General features: G+C 49.2%; 1 protein-coding gene across 1 annotated transcript in view; it reads right to left on the bottom strand.

Annotated features, from left to right (window-relative positions):
• The window catches only part of Cnih3 (cornichon family AMPA receptor auxiliary protein 3), a 107,807-nt gene extending 89,848 nt beyond the window's left edge, over positions 1 to 17,959 (bottom strand). The window contains exon 1 of the mRNA XM_057769817.1: positions 17,090 to 17,959. Within this exon, the coding sequence (XP_057625800.1) occupies positions 17,090 to 17,170 (81 nt within the window). The 5' untranslated portion in view covers positions 17,171 to 17,959. The remainder of the gene's footprint in view (positions 1 to 17,089) is intronic.
• Between the last annotated feature and the right edge of the window lie 453 nt (positions 17,960 to 18,412).

Raw genomic sequence — 18,412 nt, 5'->3', positions numbered from 1 at the left:
TGTGAACAGGCTTGGGGTGGGGGCACTCATGGGTGTGAACAGGCTTGGGTGGGGCGCTCATGGGTGTGAGCAGGTTTGGGTGGGGCGTGAACAGGCTTGGGTGGGGCACTCATAGGTGCCAACAATAGCCAGCTGGGCTGTCCCAAGGCATCTGAATCAATGTGCATTCCAGACCCCTGAACTCACTCTCTTCCTTGTAAAACTTACTTCTAATCAGCACCGTGCATCCAGAGCCTATTCTCTTGTGGCTTTAACTTCCTCTGACCTCTAGGTAACCATTCCAGAATGGAGAGCAGAAGTGGTTTTATCAGAAGAGTCAGGCAATCCACAGCTCTGGGGTACAATATCACAGCCCCCCTTAAGAGGTAAATGAGGTTGCCTCCCTCCCATTCACAAAGCAAAATCACTTAACTCCAGACAATGACAGAAGTTGCTGACTCTGCAATTATGTGAGCCAGTGGGCTGGCAGAGATGTGGGGGTCATACATAGTAAGTGGCACAGACAGGGCTGGCTGTGTGTAGCAGGGTACTTCTCAGCACAGGTGAATGAGGTCATGGCCAATGAGCCCTAGGGAATCTGCCTGCCTCTGCCTCCACTGCTCCAAGGTTACAAACACGTGACATCATACCTAACTGTTCTATGTGGGCTGTGGGGATGGATCTCGGGTCCTCACGCTTGAGTAGATCTCTCTAAGCCCAGATCTTACTCTTACTCTTAATTCACACAATGGCTGTTCCTCCCATCTAGGTAGCTATGAGTTGTGCTGCTGAGGAGCTGCAGGGGTGGGGGATGACGCCTGTCACAGAAGCGTGCTGCTGCCTCCAAGGCCTCAGAAGTGTTGATGATGAGAAGCTAAGCCCTTTGCTAAGAGCCAGTGTACAGTCGTCACCTGGGGGAGGAATACATTCAGGGCTATCAGCCCAGGAAATCAGTCCTGCTAGCCAGACCACAGCCTCATCAAGCTGAAAATGGAGCTAAATATGCTCTTTGCCCACAGCTCCATGGGAAGGCAACACATTCAGGGATCTGTGGATCCCTTGTTTTAGAGAAATGTTTGCTTTTCTCAAGTATGGGTAATATGACAGGCTAAAAGACAAAACCTAGGTGACCAAGCAGTGAACGTTGGCATTTTATGGTCACCCACACTTACACCACTGTCCTACAGCCTGAACTTTGCAGAATTCTCTGTTTCTGCCCCCTTAGCGCAGTCCTGGTGGGACAGTGACCCAGGTCCTTCCTCTATGCCCGAGACTCAGTCACACTTGGCCTAAGGTAACCATGCTCACAATGTCCTAGAGAGAGAGCGACTGTGGAGCAGAGAGCAAAAGCTGGTTTTCTATACTCTTCCTCCATTCAGTGATCTGGCTCCTTTCCAGAAATTCCTCTTTAGACTGACTTCCTAGAACCATAATGATCCACACCCGACAGAGAACTGAGGCTATAAAAGGGACAAGGAAAACTGAACCGGAGAGAAGAAAGGAAGCAGGCAGCGTGTGGGACCCAGAACCAGGTCTCAGGCTGCTTCCTCCAGGACCTGCACCCCACATACAAGGAAAGAGAAACTCTGGGGGTGCAGGGCCTGCCTAAGGTCAGGAGCAAGTTTGCTGAGAGTGCACAGTCTGTCAGCTGCCGGTCCCTTTCTAGGCCACGACTTTGTATGTTTAAAACTGCCAGCCAATGGGAGAGAACCGTGTCAAGACCAAACAGCAGACTTTTCTCCAGTCAGCACATATGTGGTGCTGGCCTCTACTCAATTCCCAGTCGGTCTCTAGAGCCACCTGTCACCTCCGAGAAAAAGTATTCCAGGCTCAGGCTCAGTCCAGCAATGATGGAGTGGATTCGGGGGACACTATATCTGCTTCAAGTCCTGTTCTGTCTTCAGGCAATGGTTCAGTCCAGCGATGATGAAGAGACTTCGGGGGACACCACACCTGCTTCAAGTCCTGTTCTGTTCCATACTCTAAGAGACAGTCTCTCTCCACCCACTCAACACACTTCATCTCCATAGCTCTTAAGAATTTGTTCCCAAACTGGGAGTGGTGGCACACGCCTTTAATCCCAGGACTCAAACAGCAGAGGCAGGTAGTTCTCTATGAGTACAGGGCCAGCCTGATCTACAGAGCAAGTTCCAGGACAGCCAGGGCTACAGTAGAAATACCTTCTTTAAAAAGAAGGAAAGAAGCCGGGCGGTGGTGGCGCACGCCTTTAATCCCAGCACTCGGGAGGCAGAGGCAGGCAGATCTCTGTGAGTTCGAGGCCAGCCTGGTCTACAAGAGCTAGTTCCAGGACAGGAACCAAAAGCTATGGAGAAACCCTGTCTCAAAAATCCAAAAAAAAAAAAGATTAAAAAAAATTGTTTCCAGCTGGGCGGTGGTGGCACACGCCTTTAATCCCAGCACTCAGGAGGCAGAGGCAGGCGGATCTCTGTGAGTTCGAGACCAGCCTGGTCTACAAGAGCTAGTTCCAGGACAGGCTCCAAAACCACAGAGAAACTCTGTCTTGAAAAACAAAAACAAACAAAAAAAAATTGTTTCCAGCCTTACCTTCCACTTCAACCCTTGTGAGTCCACAGAACCAGTTTCTTGCCCTGGCAATCCAGAATTCCCATCAAATGAGGCTCCCTGCTCCACCCAGTTGTCCTACCAATGACCCATGACAATAAGGACAATGAAAGTCTGTTCCAGATTTCAGGCAGTCCCACAGAGTCACTGTAATAGAATGTGGCCACCATGGTTGTTTCCCAGTGACCACAGAGCTGGGGAATGGGACCATTTACACATCAACTCCCTAACTTGTCCTTTGGGGTCCTGGTCTGTCTGTGAACAGTGTGAAGCAGTTTATAACACAGGCACTTCTGTGGAAAATGCTCTTATACCCTGTAAAGATTTGTCACTCTTACTGGTTTAACAAAATGCTGATTGGCCAGTAGCCAGGCAAGAAGTATATGCAGTGTGACCAGACTAGAAGGGTTCTGGGAAGGAGAAAGGCTCAGTCTATAGTCACTACCCAGATGCAGAAAAAACAAGATGAAAATGCTGCACAAAAAAAGGTACCAAGTCACATGGCTAAACATAGATAAGAATTATGGGTTAATTTAAGTTATAAGAGCTAGTTAATAATAAGCCTAAGCTAATAGGCCAAACAGTTTATAATTATTATAAACTTCTGTGTGTTTCTGTGTGTTTCTTTGGGACTGAATGGCTGCAGGACCAGGCAGGACAGAAATTTCTGCTTACAGGCACAACAGCCAGACATGTAGCACAAAGTCCATATATGCAGGTTCATATTGGACCTCTCTTCTTATATCTAAGGCTCCCCATGAACTAGAGTAGTACCCTCAGAATCCACCCCATATTCAGGCTCTAGACTTTCCAATTCTATTTTCATTTTACCACCCCAAAGAACTAACTCATCATTTAACCCTTTCCATACTGACACTCCTTCAGAGAAGCTACTAATTCCTTTTCCTGATAAGGTTTGCAGAACACATTTAAATAGTTTTTAATCCAAGATACAAATGTCTCTATTATATAGGGGGCCATCTGGGCTGCCACGGCTAGCCAGCCATGTTGCTATCAACTCTTTTTTTAGAGTTCATGAATCAGTTGCCAATAAGGAAGAAAAAAGGAGCTGGTGCCAAGACTCCATCTCCTCCCCTGCACTTTTCCCCAGCAGGAGAAGCGGATCCCAGAGTCAAAATGGACCATGTGAACACAGATGCTGAAAACTGATGCGCTGGAAATGTCAGCCCACGGTTCTAGACATCATGGCAGTGGGAGGTGGTGGCAGCTTACTTCCCAGCCCTGGAACCTACCAGCTGGGCTAAGTGATACTGTGCAGCCTCCAATAGATCGGAGACACACGCAAAGAAGAAATAAAAGGAGCCTGGGAGCAATGGAGAAAGGAGCAGAGAGGGAAGCAGACAGAACAAATAAAACAAGAGAGAAAGGAAGAGGGGAAGGAACCAGAGTCCCTAATTCTAGGACCATACAACAACCACAGACTGCTAAATCAGCCAGCCCAGAGCTGCTCCAGGGCAGTGGTAGAGAGCTAAATTCTACCTCATCTGCCACTGGATACAATGTAAAGAATATGGATTCTACCTGATTTATCACTGGATTCAATGTAAACAATATGAATTCTACCTAATCTATCACTGGATACAATGTAAACAATATGAATTCTCCCTGACTTATCACTGGATACAATGTAAACAATGTAAGTGGGCGCTATGCCTGGAAAGGCTAGGAAGGATAGCTGAGGAAAGGAGAGAGGAGGCCGGGCAGTGGTGGTGCATGCCTTTAATCCCAGCACTCGGGAGGCAGAGGCAGGCAGATCTCTGGGAGTTCGAGGCCAGCCTGGTCTACAAGAGCTAGTTCCAGGACAGGCACCAAAGCTACAGAGAAACCCTGTCTCGAAAAACCAAAAAAAAAAAAAAAAAAGAAAGAAAGAAAGAAAAAAAAAAGAAAGAAAGGAGAGAGGAGGCATGTGTGGTACCTGTCTGTGGTTTTCCCTCATGAGAGGGAAAAAGACACAAAGAATGGGAACCAATGGGTCAATCAAAGCCCAGCTTAAGCACACTATCTGTGGATAGTGTGGATATTCAAAGGATAATCAACTCTGCTCCCTCTGGCCAGACAGTCTCTGGGAAGTGAAGCTGCTCACACCCTGGAGGAGAGTAAACATACAAGGATGGGAGTCCTCAGCCTCAGCATCAGGATGCTGCTGTTCCACTGGGACATTCGACCCATACTCTACCAGCTACACCAGAGGGTGCATAAGCCTCTCCACCTGCTCCTCACCTCACTCTGCCACAGGAGCAAAGAGAGAACAAACTATCCACACAAGACAGGTGTCTGGGTAAGCACGGACTTACATTGCTATGGCATTTTTAGTGGTGGTGGTCAGAAATTGGTCTTACCATTTCTTTTTCTCTCTCTCTCTCTCTCTCTCTCTCTCTCTCTCTCTCTCTCTCTCTCTCTCTCTCTCTCTCTCTCATCTGAATGTATGCTTTGCCCGCATGTATGTCTGTGCACCACATGATTGCCTGATGCCTACAGGTCAGGTGTCAGATCCCTGGGAACTGGAATTATAGATGCTGCAAGCCACCATGTAGGTGCCTAGAATTAAACCCAGGTCCCCTGCAAGAGCAGCAAGCTCTCTTAACCACTGAGCCATCTCTCCAGCCCATAATTTTATCTTTTAATGAATCTGACTGAAAACACACACATTCCAACTTTCATGACTCAAATGACTCAAGGCAGGATTTAAAAGAATAAAAAAAATGAAGTGAGCTTCCAAATTATCTCCCAGTGAACTGGCAGATGTTCCACGTCTGTGCCCACAGCAGCGCCCAACATAGCACAGCAGTGAGTGTGCGAGTCCTGTCTCTGCCCCCCCCACTCCACTCCATTACAAAACATGCAAGGCTGCTTGCCTGGCCCACCCCTCCCCCTCCTCTCACCCCAGCACTGCCTAAGGGTATCCTGCACCTCTCCACTGACTTGAGATGAGAAATGCAAATCAGGTTTTAATGAAGTACAAAAATTTTTTTGGCAAGATACCCTTGTTATCTCCTAATAGCAGGTGCAATTGTCAGTTCACAGACAGCCTTGAACTTTCTCCACCCTAAAATTATGGGAAACACTACTAATCTCTTCTTGATGGAATCCCCTGAAATAACTGGCTATGGTCACAGGCAGACTCCCGGAAGAGTGGTCTTTGATTTAGAATTTAAAATCTCTGCTTAAGGACCATTTATAATTTCTGGTAACTAAAGCTTAATAAGATTTAAGTAAGGATCTTATAATTGTTTATAGAATAGAAATAATGCAATAAACCTGGCCAGGAATTTCTTCTTCTTCACCACCACCCCCTTCAGCCTCTGAGACAGGGTTTCCCTGTGCAGCCCTGGAACTCTCTCTCTGTAGATGAGGCTGGCCTCGAACTCAGAGATCTGCTTGCCTCAGCCTCCAGAGTCCTGGGATTAAAGGCATGTGCCACCACCACCCAGCGTGCCAGGTATTTCAGTGCACATATCTGGAATGTCCCAGAGGTCTGCTATTGGAAGCCTGATCCCTAGTGATACTATTCTGGAAAGTTCTGGAAACTCTAGGAAGTTGGGGCCTAGCTGAAGGAAGTTGCTACTTATGGGATATGCTTGAGTTGGGTCCCTCTCCCTTCTTCATGCTTCCCTGGCTGCCACGATATGAGCCATTCTGCTCCACCACACCGTCTGTGCCATGGCTGAAAGGGGGCAAAATAATGCTTTGCTTCCTTAAACCATTTTTCTCAGTCATTTGATCACAGGAAGAGAAGGATGGTTAATTTGAATGGTACCTGCCAGGGGCCAAATGGACAAGGAAGAGCAGACAGAGAAGAAGAGAGATGAGAGACCCAGAGAGTCTCTCTGTGTAAGCTTAGAGGAGTCACAGAATGATCGTGTGATGTGGGTGTTCTGCTTTTACTATTTGCACAGAACTGGTAGCTGGCCTTAGGTAGGCATTTGCGTATGGTGCTCAGTGTAGTGTCATTCACAATGACAAGATGGAAATAAGTCAAGAGGATTTGTCGGGGTTCTCCAGAGGACCTAAACCAAGAGAATATACATAATTACAAGAGGGAGTTCATTAGGTTGACTCACACAATCAGAGGTTGATTATCCCCACAATGGTCTCAGCAGCCCAGAGAGTTGGGTGTAGTATGAGGCACGGGCCACATCCTGCCTCCCTGCTAGCTTAACCCCTGAAATAACCACACAGAAATTGTATTAATTAAATTACTGCCTGGTCCATTAGCTCTAGCCTCTTATTGGCTAACTCTCACATCTTGATTAACCCATTTCTATTAAATCTGTGTATCACCACATGACTGTGGCTTACCAGCAAGATTCTAACCTACGTCCATCTCAGGCCGGAGATTCATGGCATCTGCCACTCTGCCCTTCTTCCCAGATTTCTGTTCTGTCTTCCCACCTACCTGAATTCTGCCCTACCAACTAGGCCAAGGCAGTTTCTTTAATAACCAATGAAAGCAACACAAATGCAGAAGGACCTCCTGCACCAGCTGGAAAGCCAGCAGCTTCTCCATCCAAGAGGCTGGCAGTATTCAGTAAGAAAGACCAACCATGAAATGCCCTAGAGACTGAGGTTAGAGGCATAAAATGCCCTAGAAACTTCACCACAAGTTGATATTCAAAGGCCGGGAAATCATCTTGGTGCTGAGCCAAGACCGGGGCAACGGAAAAAAACAAATGGGATATATGCTCACTCTAGAAGAATCGAGCATGCAGGTGTACAAGCTTTCCCTCTTTCCTCTTCCTCTTGCTTTTAGTTCCATCCATGTCCCATGCCACTCGATGAAGTCACACACATTCAGGGTGCATGAGTCGTCTGTGGAAATGACCTCACAGCCACACCCAGAGTGCACCTTGACAATTCACTAGGCATCTCCAGTCTAATCAACAACCAAGATTCAGCATCCGACCTCAAGTTCATTGACAGATGAGTGGCTATGTAACGTGTGGCCTATACACCTAATGGAACGGTGCTCAGTTTAACAAGGAACCCAACTGTCATCTATGCCATCACATGGGTGAAACTTGCAGGCATGACATTAAGTGAAACAAGACAGGAAGAAGAAAAAAATTGCTGTTTTCTCAAATTATATAAATAAGGTACCTAGAACTGTCAAATTCATAGAAAGTAGAAGAGCAGATGCCAGGACTAAAGGGAACAGGAAGTTACTATTTGATAGGGTGGATTTGAGTTTAGAGGTGAAGCTCTGGAGATGGGTGGTGGATGGGTGCAAAAACATGAACACACTCAATGTACCTATGGTGTGTTTAAAGGAGAATTAAAATAGTTAAGACAATATCTTCTGCATTGTGCCACAATTTTAAAAAAATCAAATTTTAAAATGTTAGAGAAGCTACACAGACCCCCAGAGTAGAAGCTGTAGAGCTAACGAGAGCCCTTTCTCTTCAGGTAGTCAGAGGAGATGTAGCTAAGGCTAGAAGCAGGACCGAACTAGAGGAAACAGGCAACAGGGAAGCCAGTCTAAGTTTAGTTGTGCACGAGACCAATTAGCTGGCAGCTGGACAGAAAACAATCCAGTTCCGCACACACTTGATTAGCATCTGTACAAGTTCTGGAGACAGACGGAAGCATCCAGTTCCTGCCCTTCCTGTGCCTGCACGGAAGGCCATAGCAGCTACAGAGGCACAGTTGTGTTGTGTTTGTGATTGCTCTCTGGTGCCCAGAGTTGAACTCAGGGCCTGGCAAATGCCACAGAGGCACTCTACTGAGACTACATTTTCCTGGGCACTTGAATCTTGTACCAAACAACACTGGTCCTTCTTGTAGCCACAGAGAAGATGCAGGTAGCCACAGAGAAGATGCAGGAGCATCCTAGTGGATGCTGTGCTCAGCACCTGCAGTACGCCACCCAGCAGGGCCAATTGCTAGACCCCGCTCTACAGGGGTCACCACTATCCCCAAAGCCACAGACTCCCTCTTCTTCCAACGATGAAACATGTAAACTTCTGGCTTCACATACCAAATGAAGCTGCCAGAGATGACTTATCACTGTCAACAGTCGGAGAGCCACCACCCACCAGCCATGTGTCAACACGCAGCCACCATGTCCCTCAAAATTCTATGACTGCTCCAGACTGAAATCACCCTTACAATCAGCTTCTGCATCATTTGAGAAGCCAAGGCATGTGTTCACATGTTAAAGTATGTGAGGACATGGGCACACACATGAACCACCTGAGTGTGTCAGTGTTGTGGGAGCTGGCGACGGACTGAAATGCAGAATGGCTGAGATGAGAACAGAGGCCTCCCGTGGGAAAGAACATGGGCAATTTAGATTCGGGAGAGACGTTTTTCCTTTGTGGCCAGAGTAACAAACAAACACACCCAAAGGCCGATGCAGTCTAAGTGTGGTGCTGGGGCCCTGAGATGGAGGCTGGTGGGAGACGGGGTGCAAAGGCAGACAGGACTTTGAACATCATCTTCCTACAGTATCTTCCTCCACCCCGGGATCCTAAGCAGAGTCTTTAGTCCCACATCCTGCTGTAGGGCCACCTCCTCAAGCCTGTCACATTGTTTAGTGTCTAGGGTGCTGAGTTTCATCTCTGTGGCTGTGATAAAACATCCTGATGTGAAGCAACTTGCAGAGGAAAGTGTTTGTGACAACTTACAACTCCAGCTGACCATTCCTTGTGAGGAAGTCAAGGCAAGAATTTCAAACAGCCAGTCACATTACTTCCACCATTGTGAGAAACTGTATGTATGTATTCATGCTCACTGCAGTGATATTCTGTCTGTGTTTTAACAAATAAAGCTTGCCTGTCCCTTGCTTGCTTGCTTGCTTGTGGTCGGTTCTACTTCTCCACTCTTAACAGTTCAGGAGCCTTGCCTAAAGAATAGTGCTGCCCACAGTGGGCGGGATCTTCCCACATTCTTTAACTGAATTAAGACAAGCCCTCACAGACACACCACAGGCCAACCCAAGGTTGACAACATACTTAGACTCTCCTCCCAGGTAATTCTAGTTCTCACCAAATCAGTTTAAAGCTCCCTGTCGCAGGTACCCTAAAGCTCCCTGTCCCAGGTACCCTGTGGTGTACACGGGAAATACCGGTGGCTTCACTTCAGCCTACCTTCGGTTTAGATACCTTTCTCTTTGTTTTGGCTTTATTTTGGCATATGTAAGAAAGTCTCATGTTTGCCTTGCACCCTATGCTAAATTAAAAATATTTGCCAGCCTCATCATTAAGTTCTACATTGCTTATTCACGGACCAACTCATGACTTAATTGTGCACTTGGGAGTTTTCATGACCTTTAAGAGATTTAATCAGAATCCCAGTGCTATTAAGCATACAAAATCTCAGTCACCAATGAAGATTCAGACACCGGACATAAATGACCCCCCAGCAGCAGCCACCCTAGCCCCCCAGATCTGAGGTTGGAATGCATGGGCACAGCTGCCCTGTCTGCAGCAGGACTCACTTGGTGCCTCTCCTCCAAGCTGCACAATTCAACTTCCTTTCTGAGGTCCCTTCAGTCACCGTAAGAAGAAGCGACCTGAATTGCAAATATATGAGCTAGAATTTAATATTTGCGTCTTCTGAGCCACAAGGAGACTATCTACATCTGGCCGCCAAGCGGTGTGAGAGAATAGTGTATTTTACAATTATGACCAAAAAATGGGTCTCACAGGGCCTGGGGAGATGGCTTAGCAGGAAAAGGCACTGGCCATCAAGCCTGACAGTATGAGTATGATCTCCAGGACCCACATGGTAGAGAGAACAATGACTCCCATAAGCTGTTCTCTGACCTGCCACACCTGCACCATGGCTGTGCGTGAGTGCGCGCGCGCTCACACACAGACACAGACACACACATAAGAAATGTAATAAAATTCTCATGGGTATCACAGATACAAGGACCTCCCCCCTTGACTTGTCCCTTTGAGCATCTCCCCTCTGCCTAGAGATGCTGGACTATAAAACTCACTGCTGTGGTGGTTTGAACAAGCATGGCCCCATAGGCTCATGTATTTGAATGTTTGGTCCTTGTTGGAGGAGGTGTGTCACTGGGGTGGCTTTGAGATTTCAAGATCTCCTGCCAGGCCCAGTCTCACTCTCTACTCACTTCCTGTGTACTTGTGAACCAGACGCAAGCTCTCAGTTATTGCCCCGGCACAGAGCCTGCTGCTGCCATGCTTCCTGACATGATGTACGTGCACTAACCCTCTGAAACTGTAAGCCAGCCTCCAATTAAGCACCTTCGTTTATGAGCTGCCTTGGTCATGGTGTCCCTTCACAGAATAGAACAGTGGACAACCTTCCCTCACAGAGCCACCATGTCTGGGATGCCGCAGGCCTCCTGCAGATCCAGAAATGTATAATTTTAGAAACCCTCCCTATGACAATTGTAAGTCTAGGAAGCTATTCATCAAGAAAGAATTTGTCAAACTTGGTTGATCCAGCACATTAGCTGGATGCTGAATGGACTTACTCTGCAGTAGCGGCTCTAATCATTGCACCACCATGCACTGGATACAGAAGACACAACAGACAGCAGCAGTTCCAATCCCCATGAACAAGGAGCCTAGGGCTGCATGACCAGTGGAACCATGGGATGTAAGGCAAGGGACAGCAGCAATGGATAGGGTGAGCGGAGGCTTCACAGAATGTAGGCTGGAACTCAGCCAGCCCAATAAGGAATGGAGGTGAGTAGACAGCATTCCAGGGATGTGGAAGGGCCCATGTGGGAACTAGCTGGAGCACAGAAGATGTCAAGTGAGAGCAAACTGCTAACTGGACCTAGTCTTAGAAGTCCTTTAAGGTTCGTAAGTAAAAGCCAGAAGGGGTTTTAGTATGCGATGACATGCAGAGATTCTTTCCGATGTTGGAACTACCTTTCTGGGGTGGGGGGTGCAGCAGGTGGATTCATTCAAGTGAGATAAAAACTCAGGAGGCCAATATTGAAGGGATATGACACTCTAAGGAAGAACAAATGAAGCCTGGCCCAAAGCAGGGTCGGGAGGCAAGGTAGATGGTGCAGGCGTGTGTGTGTGACCGTGTTGGGATGGTGCATGTTCCCAGGGGGCACAGATTAAAGGCTTAGTCTTGGAGCCACACAGTTAGTTGGAGGCAGTATCTTTAGGAGATGGAGCCTACTAGGAGGTCATTCTGGGGTGTGCCCTTACAGGAGATTAAGGGACCCCAATCTCTTCCTTCTCTTTCTTTTTGCTTCCTGGTTCATATGATTTATGATTTTTCTCTGCTTCATACCCATGATGGACTACCTCAATAGAGACCCAACACCATCAGGCCACAGGATCATGAACTAGAACTTCAGATCTATGAGCCCAAGAGAATCTTTTATAGTTCACTCTCTTCGTGGCAGAAAGCTAACACCTAACAGTAACTAATGAAGGAGGAGTGGAAAGGTCCCTAGGTGACGACCAGGTCCGGTGAAGCCTTGAGTGATGAAGGCACACGGGTTCAGTGCGGAACCAAATGGGCATGAGGCAGGCAGTCCACAGGGCACATGCAGGCCTGGCCTAAGGGCAGGACTAAGAGGCAGAAAGAAAACAACCAGCTAGAAACGTGAGAAAGCACCCAGGGTAGAAAGAGGAACACAGGGCAGGGTCCAAGAAATAATGGGAATACAGCCACAAGGAAGACATGTGCAGCCATGTCAAACCACAGAGAGGCCTTCATAGCACTAACTGGTACCCAGGGATGGCCCAGCAGAAGTCTGCCAGTATCTTTGGCAGGCACTGAGCAAAGAAGCACTGTGGGCATAGAGCACGGGTCAAAGGCGGTCAACAAATATCTTAAATCAGGGAAGAAACACCTCTGGAGAACACCGACCTTGTCCAGGCCTGGATAACGGATGCAGAGCGCTTGGCTTTATCCGTTCCCAGACTACTATGTGTCTGATAGAAGAACTTAAAGAGAAAGGGGCAGGATTTGGGGGTGCAAAACCTGTCTACAAAGAGAAGAGACTTGGAGACCTGAGACACGGTTGTGGGGTGAGGCACTAAGGATACAGGGAAACACGTCTAATCAATATTCAAGGAAGAAATCAGCTTCAACAAAAGGGAGATCATGACTTGAGCCAGGGAAGAAATGAATTTGCCAGAGCATACATGGAGAAATTCATGGAGGGTGGGTACTATGGTCTGACTATTTCATCAAAAACCATGTTGAAATTTAATTGCAATTGTAATGGTATGAAGAGGTGGGACCTTTAAGAGGCAATGAGGTCACGGGATACCACCTTCATGAATGGATTAAAGCTGTTATCGTAGGAAGAATTAGCTCTAAAGGCGGGGTGTGGAGCCTCCCTTCCCTCTCTGGAACACATGCTCTCATGCCATATGGTGCCTTCCATCATGTTGTGAAGCAATAAGAAAGGCCTTGCCAGGTGCAGCCCTTAGATCTGGGACCTGTGAGCACCCATAACTGTGAGTGCTCCTGATCAGTGCGGGGCAGTGAGTGCTCCTGATCAGTGCGGGGCAGTGAGTGCTCCTGATCAGTGCGGGGCAGTGAGTGCTCCTGATCAGTGCGGGGCAGTGAGTGCTCCTGATCAGTGCGGGGCAGTGAGTGCTCCTGATCAGTGCGGGGCAGTGAGTGCTCAGTATTCACCGAGGTCACTAGGTCAGTTCAGTACCTGCCACAACACAGGTCAGTGAGGATGTGACCACGACTAGGCCCAAATCCTTGGTGTGTCCTGCAGGGAGTGGCCCACAGAGGTAAAAGACAGTGACAGAAAAGAATGGAGAAGACACCATCAGACAGCACATTGACGGGGACATTAGGGATTTCTCTCCTTGTGGGAAGAAAGTCAGTAGCAGAAAACTGGCCCCGAGAATGGAGGGCAGAGTCACATGAACACACAGCAGACAAGAGAGAGCGGTGAGTGGAGGGGACAGGAGGAAAGTGAAGTCAGATGTGTTCTCAGGGTTGGAACATGTAGAAACCCCCACGGCAAGGCCACATGGCTTCACCTGCCTTTGTTCGGAGGAGACCAGAGAGTTAGAGAAAACCTGCCTTGGGACCTCTGCCACATCCAAGCTTAGGAAGCCTAGAAACATCAGTGACTGATGAGGCTCTGCCAGCCAGCACTGGCTTGTTTCCAGAGCCTCTGAGTTCTATTCCCTCCGCTGTTCTTACAGCATGATTGATGGAGATACAGTGATGACAAGACTGGCTTTGGGAGGTGGCCAGCCAACACTCAGCACAAGCTGAAATGAGAAGTGAATATCACAACAGACAGGGGGAGCCCTCCGGTTCACCCGTGCTCCCAGGCCCCTGGCAGGAGGAAACATATCACACTGGACAAAGGGAGACCACCAGCTTCACCATTGTCTCCCCCCCCACCCCCCCCCCCGCTTCCCTTGCAGGACGACTGCCCACTGGTATCAAGGACTCTGAGTCTCTTGGAATGGTTGGCCCTTTTTGACATCAGTTGTAGTTCTCCAGGTTCCAAAGCACTAAAGTTCAGAAAAGGATGCATGCCCCTGGCTACCTAGGGTGTGGTCCCCAAGGGCCGTCAGAAATGGGCCAGGCAGAAGGGCAGGAGAATCCAGTATAAAGCTTATGAAGCATCTCCATGCCCCGGGATTGTCCTCAGCTGCAGAGAACAGGGATGGGCAGTAAAGGCCCTTCTCTTCCCATGTGGGTGGAGAGAGGCCGTGGGGTGGCCGGGGACAGAGTGGACAGGCAGCAGCTGCAGGTGGCTGGCTCTGGATGCTAGAGGATGGCTTGATCCAAACAGACCAGCAGTGGAGGCCAGGGAAGGGCCGGCAGGGGCTGTGCTGCCCCTGGCTCAGAGCAGGTCAAAGAAGATGACCAAGAAAAAGGTTACAATGACCCCAAGCATCCGGTTTCACAAAACACTCCCGCCTTTCTTCTTATAGATGGATAACTGGAGAAAGTGAGACGTGTTCCTAGTGGCTGGGTCTGACAGGTTAGAACTGGCCGAAAGGACCAGCCATGAAGACGCTGCCTAGTAAAACTTCCCTTCAGCCAACTAGGACTCATTATCACCCGTGAGGCGCACTCAAACTCTAAGGGTAAATGCCGGCATGAGACCAAAGCCATTTCGAGATGGGGCACTACATCAAGCCTTTCTAGAGAGCGTCACTAGGGACTAATTTTATTTGTTAACTGCCGAAGTTCAGGGGGACTCTAGACATTAAAAACCTGGAAAACTAAAAGCCTGAAATAGGCGGTAATGCATCTTTGATCTTTTCACAGAACAGCTTCATCTGTGTTTATGTAATGAGACTGTCTGCAAACAGGCTCGGCCAAGCTGGAGCAGAGAAAATTCTGAATTGTGAGTAAACACTTCATCTCAGGCTGGCTGGAAACAGACATCGTTCTATGGAGCAAACCTTTCAAGACACTTGTGGGCTGCATCCGTATGCAGCCTTTTAAATGCATTTAAAAACACCCAGTCTTCTCTGGATGGAAAGGTGCGGGTGACTATTGTTCCCTTGCATATGGCTGTATTTTCAAACTTTCTGGAAATGAACCTCTACCCTTTGGCTTTCATAAGCAAGTCTACTTTTTAAAAAGATGGAGTAGAAGTTCTTCTTTTAAAGAGGAATGCACAGAGCTGGGTGTGTAGTAGACGCTTGTAATCCTAGCACTTCGGGGACAGAGGTGGATGAGGTTGAATGCTGGGCCAGCCTGGACTATATATCAATACTCTGACTACAAAACAAAGCAAAGCAAAACAAGACAAAGCAAAAGGTAGAAGGGAAGGGAAAGATGTGTACTGTTTTGAACTTTGCTATACTCCAATCAGAAGTTCCAATTCTAAATATCTTACTGACATAGGAGGTAATGTTTTGGGTAGAAAATATTATTAAATCAGTAATTCAAAGCCAGTGATTACAGCTGGGGAAAGGGCTTGGCCATAAGACCCTCACAGACTCAAATCAAATCCCAGGTCCAACACAAGCAAGTTGCACAAGCTTGGGCAAGTTTCAGAACTATAGTTTCTTCCCATGTAAAAAAGTCATCTGTGGGGACTAAACAATGCCCTGGCATGTGAGAGGCAATATCCACAAAGAACACAAAGCCGTGGTTTCCAGCAAATGAACGAAAAGCTCAGTCTCACTCTGCTTCTGCAAACCATGACAAATGTACCCAAATGCAGCGGCTGATGGGAAATAATTTCATGTGAAAACAGTGCAGAGAGATTTCCAAGGCAAAAAAATCAATGTTTAAATGTGTTTATGACGAGCCACATCCATCTTTGCTTCCAGATATCCGGGGATGTCGGGGAGGGGAGGTGGGGATAACTGGAGGTACACCTGAGAGGTCTTCTCCAGACTACACAGGTCCGAGGGTGGAGCACTACATACTGGGTAAACAGGAACTTCCGTTATTTCCTTTAAGTAGGTATGTGCATGTACAGATAAACAGAAGGGAAAAAACCTACAGCCTGCATCTCTTCTGGCCCAGGGGGTGCAGGCATTTTAACCACTGCTTATTAAATGCGGATTCATTGTTTGGGATGCCAATACATGCTAAGCAATCAATATGACTCATCAGACCAGGAAATGTGTATATATATATATATATATATATATATGATGCTGGAAAGAAGGCAAATGCACCATCTACTAACTCTCCTAAATATTAGGTTGATATAGTTACCACCATTTAACCAATACCCACAAACACACAGTGTGTGCATCAGGAAATCAGACCATATCTGAGTGCCCATTTCGGTGTTCAGGAATCAAATCACTGGTGGGGATGGGATTGCTTGACTCAGAGAGAGAAGGAAAGGACTAGGGAAAAGGGACTGTGCCTATTGCCACCATGTCACTTCCACTAACTGTGCCAACAGGACCTGACTTGGGATTTGACCTATGACCCATCTGCTCTCCACACTGAGAGGAAGCCAGGGCCCCAGGGATGATGGGCCTGACCAGATCACACCTGGAACCTTATTTATCCTGGTCTTCCTCCCTCTCTCTTCTTAACTCCCATCCCTCTTGATTTCCCTCCCCTCCCGCCTGGCCTCTCCCTCCTTCCTCTTACAAGGCGCTCTGGTTGTGTTTCCACTTTGTCTCCAATTATGTCTGAACGCAACCCACCACAGATGCTGACATTTTAAATGTTTAGTTGTTATAGTTACTTGACTAATTGCCTGGGCCACCGGCAGTGCTTCTTCTTTCCTGCAGGAGGGGATGGGGAGGGGGGAGCCGGGCAGATGGGGTTTTAAGCCACTACTTCGAACTGGCCCGGGACACCTTGCCACGCCCAGGAGAGTGCCCCGCACTCCCCGCGCTCTAGCCAGGGCAAGAAGGTGCACCCGCCCAGTACCTATACCGCCTGGCCTCTGGGATGTCAAGAATTGTGTCTCCTGCTCCGGGACAAGGGAGATGGACAAGGTCTGCTCAACAAATGCTTCTATCTGGCCTCACAGTCCGCCCACGCCTGCGATGTGTAGAAGGCAGGTGTAATGAGGAACCGAGGTGGGCCTGGGTGGGGTTGAGGGGGTCTTTGGGGCAAAAGAGTTAGAAGCCGGCAGCAGGTTACTCACGTGCCAGATAGCGAAGAAGATGAGCGCAGCGCAGAGCACCAGGGACAGCATGTAGCAGAAAGCAGCGAAAGTGAAGGCCATGGTTGAGGACCCCGATCCCACCACACACAAAGCCGTTCCCTGGAGACCAGTGCCCTCCCAAAGGGGAGACAAGAAAACGTCTGCACACTCCCGGTAAAACCAAAGGCTAGGAGCACGCACAACAAGCAAAGGCAGAGTTGAGGGTCAGTGAAGCTGGCAAAATACAGGCAGGACGGGAGACCCAGGACGTGGAGCAGCCACGGGCAAAGAATGTCGCTGGCGGCAACTGTTCCCCTAGCCAAAGAAGAAATCTAACCAGTAGAGAACACCTGCAGACCTGTGTCAACTAGGGAGGCTCTTAAGACCAACAGGCATTGGGTGCTAGGACTCCACAGAGGACCGGGCAAGGAGGTCCGGTCTCCTGGAAAGAGCCTCTCTGTCCGCTCTGGAGCGGTGAAGCGAGCGCGCCACCCAGACTCCGGGAGCGTCCGGCCAGATGCGGGGGCTCCGAGGTCCTCAGTCCCACAACCGATCTGTCCCCGAACACAAGTCTTTAGGTGGCGGCCGAGGAGAGTCAGGTCCCGTTAGCCCTGCACCCTGGGCTGGGGTCTTCCAACGCAGCTGTGCGCACGGAGATGCGTCCAGCCCCGGCCCCAACCGCGGTCCCCCGGCCGCCGGCTTCCGTAACCCGGTGCCTGGGAAACTGGGTCGGACCGGGGCTGCGTGGGCTCCAGCCTAGCGGGCCAGCTCCCGGCCGGGCGGCCGCGGCGCAGGTTTCCGGCTAAGTGCTGCTCGCGACTGAGCGGGGCTCCACCTGCTGCTGCTGTCGCGGGCGCCGCGAAGACTGCGGCGCTGGGACCCCTCCCTCGAGGCGCCCCACCCTGCCGGCTCCAGAGCGCGCCCTCCCCGCGGGCGGAGACTGCGGCGCTGGGGGCCGGGGAGGCGGTGGCGAGGAGACGCCGTACGCGCCCGCCTCTCGGAGGAAACTTGCGACCCCGCGCGCGGAGGCGGGAGGGGCAGGGACTCTTTAAGCACGTGCGCCCAGAGCGAGTGGGAAGGCGGAAGGCTATGGCGATGACGCGCTCGCCGCCCCTAGGCTTCCAGCAGTTTTGTGCACATTAGAGCGGGAAGTGAGAAGACTTGGTCCCGGGAGTGGCTTGGCTCCTGTTGGTTGGGTCCTGCCATGGCAGATTTCTCAGACTGTAAGGTACTCTTGATCTGGAAGTGCCTTTTCAACCCAACCTGAGCACCCTACCCTCTACCCCCGCACTCCCCCCACCGCGCAGAATCCTGCATTAGAGC

Source organism: Chionomys nivalis, chromosome 5 (assembly GCF_950005125.1).
Source record: "Chionomys nivalis chromosome 5, mChiNiv1.1, whole genome shotgun sequence".
Lineage (NCBI taxonomy): Eukaryota > Metazoa > Chordata > Mammalia > Rodentia > Cricetidae > Chionomys > Chionomys nivalis.
Note: the sequence above shows the minus strand (reverse complement) of the source record. Positions and strands in the feature narration are given on the sequence as shown.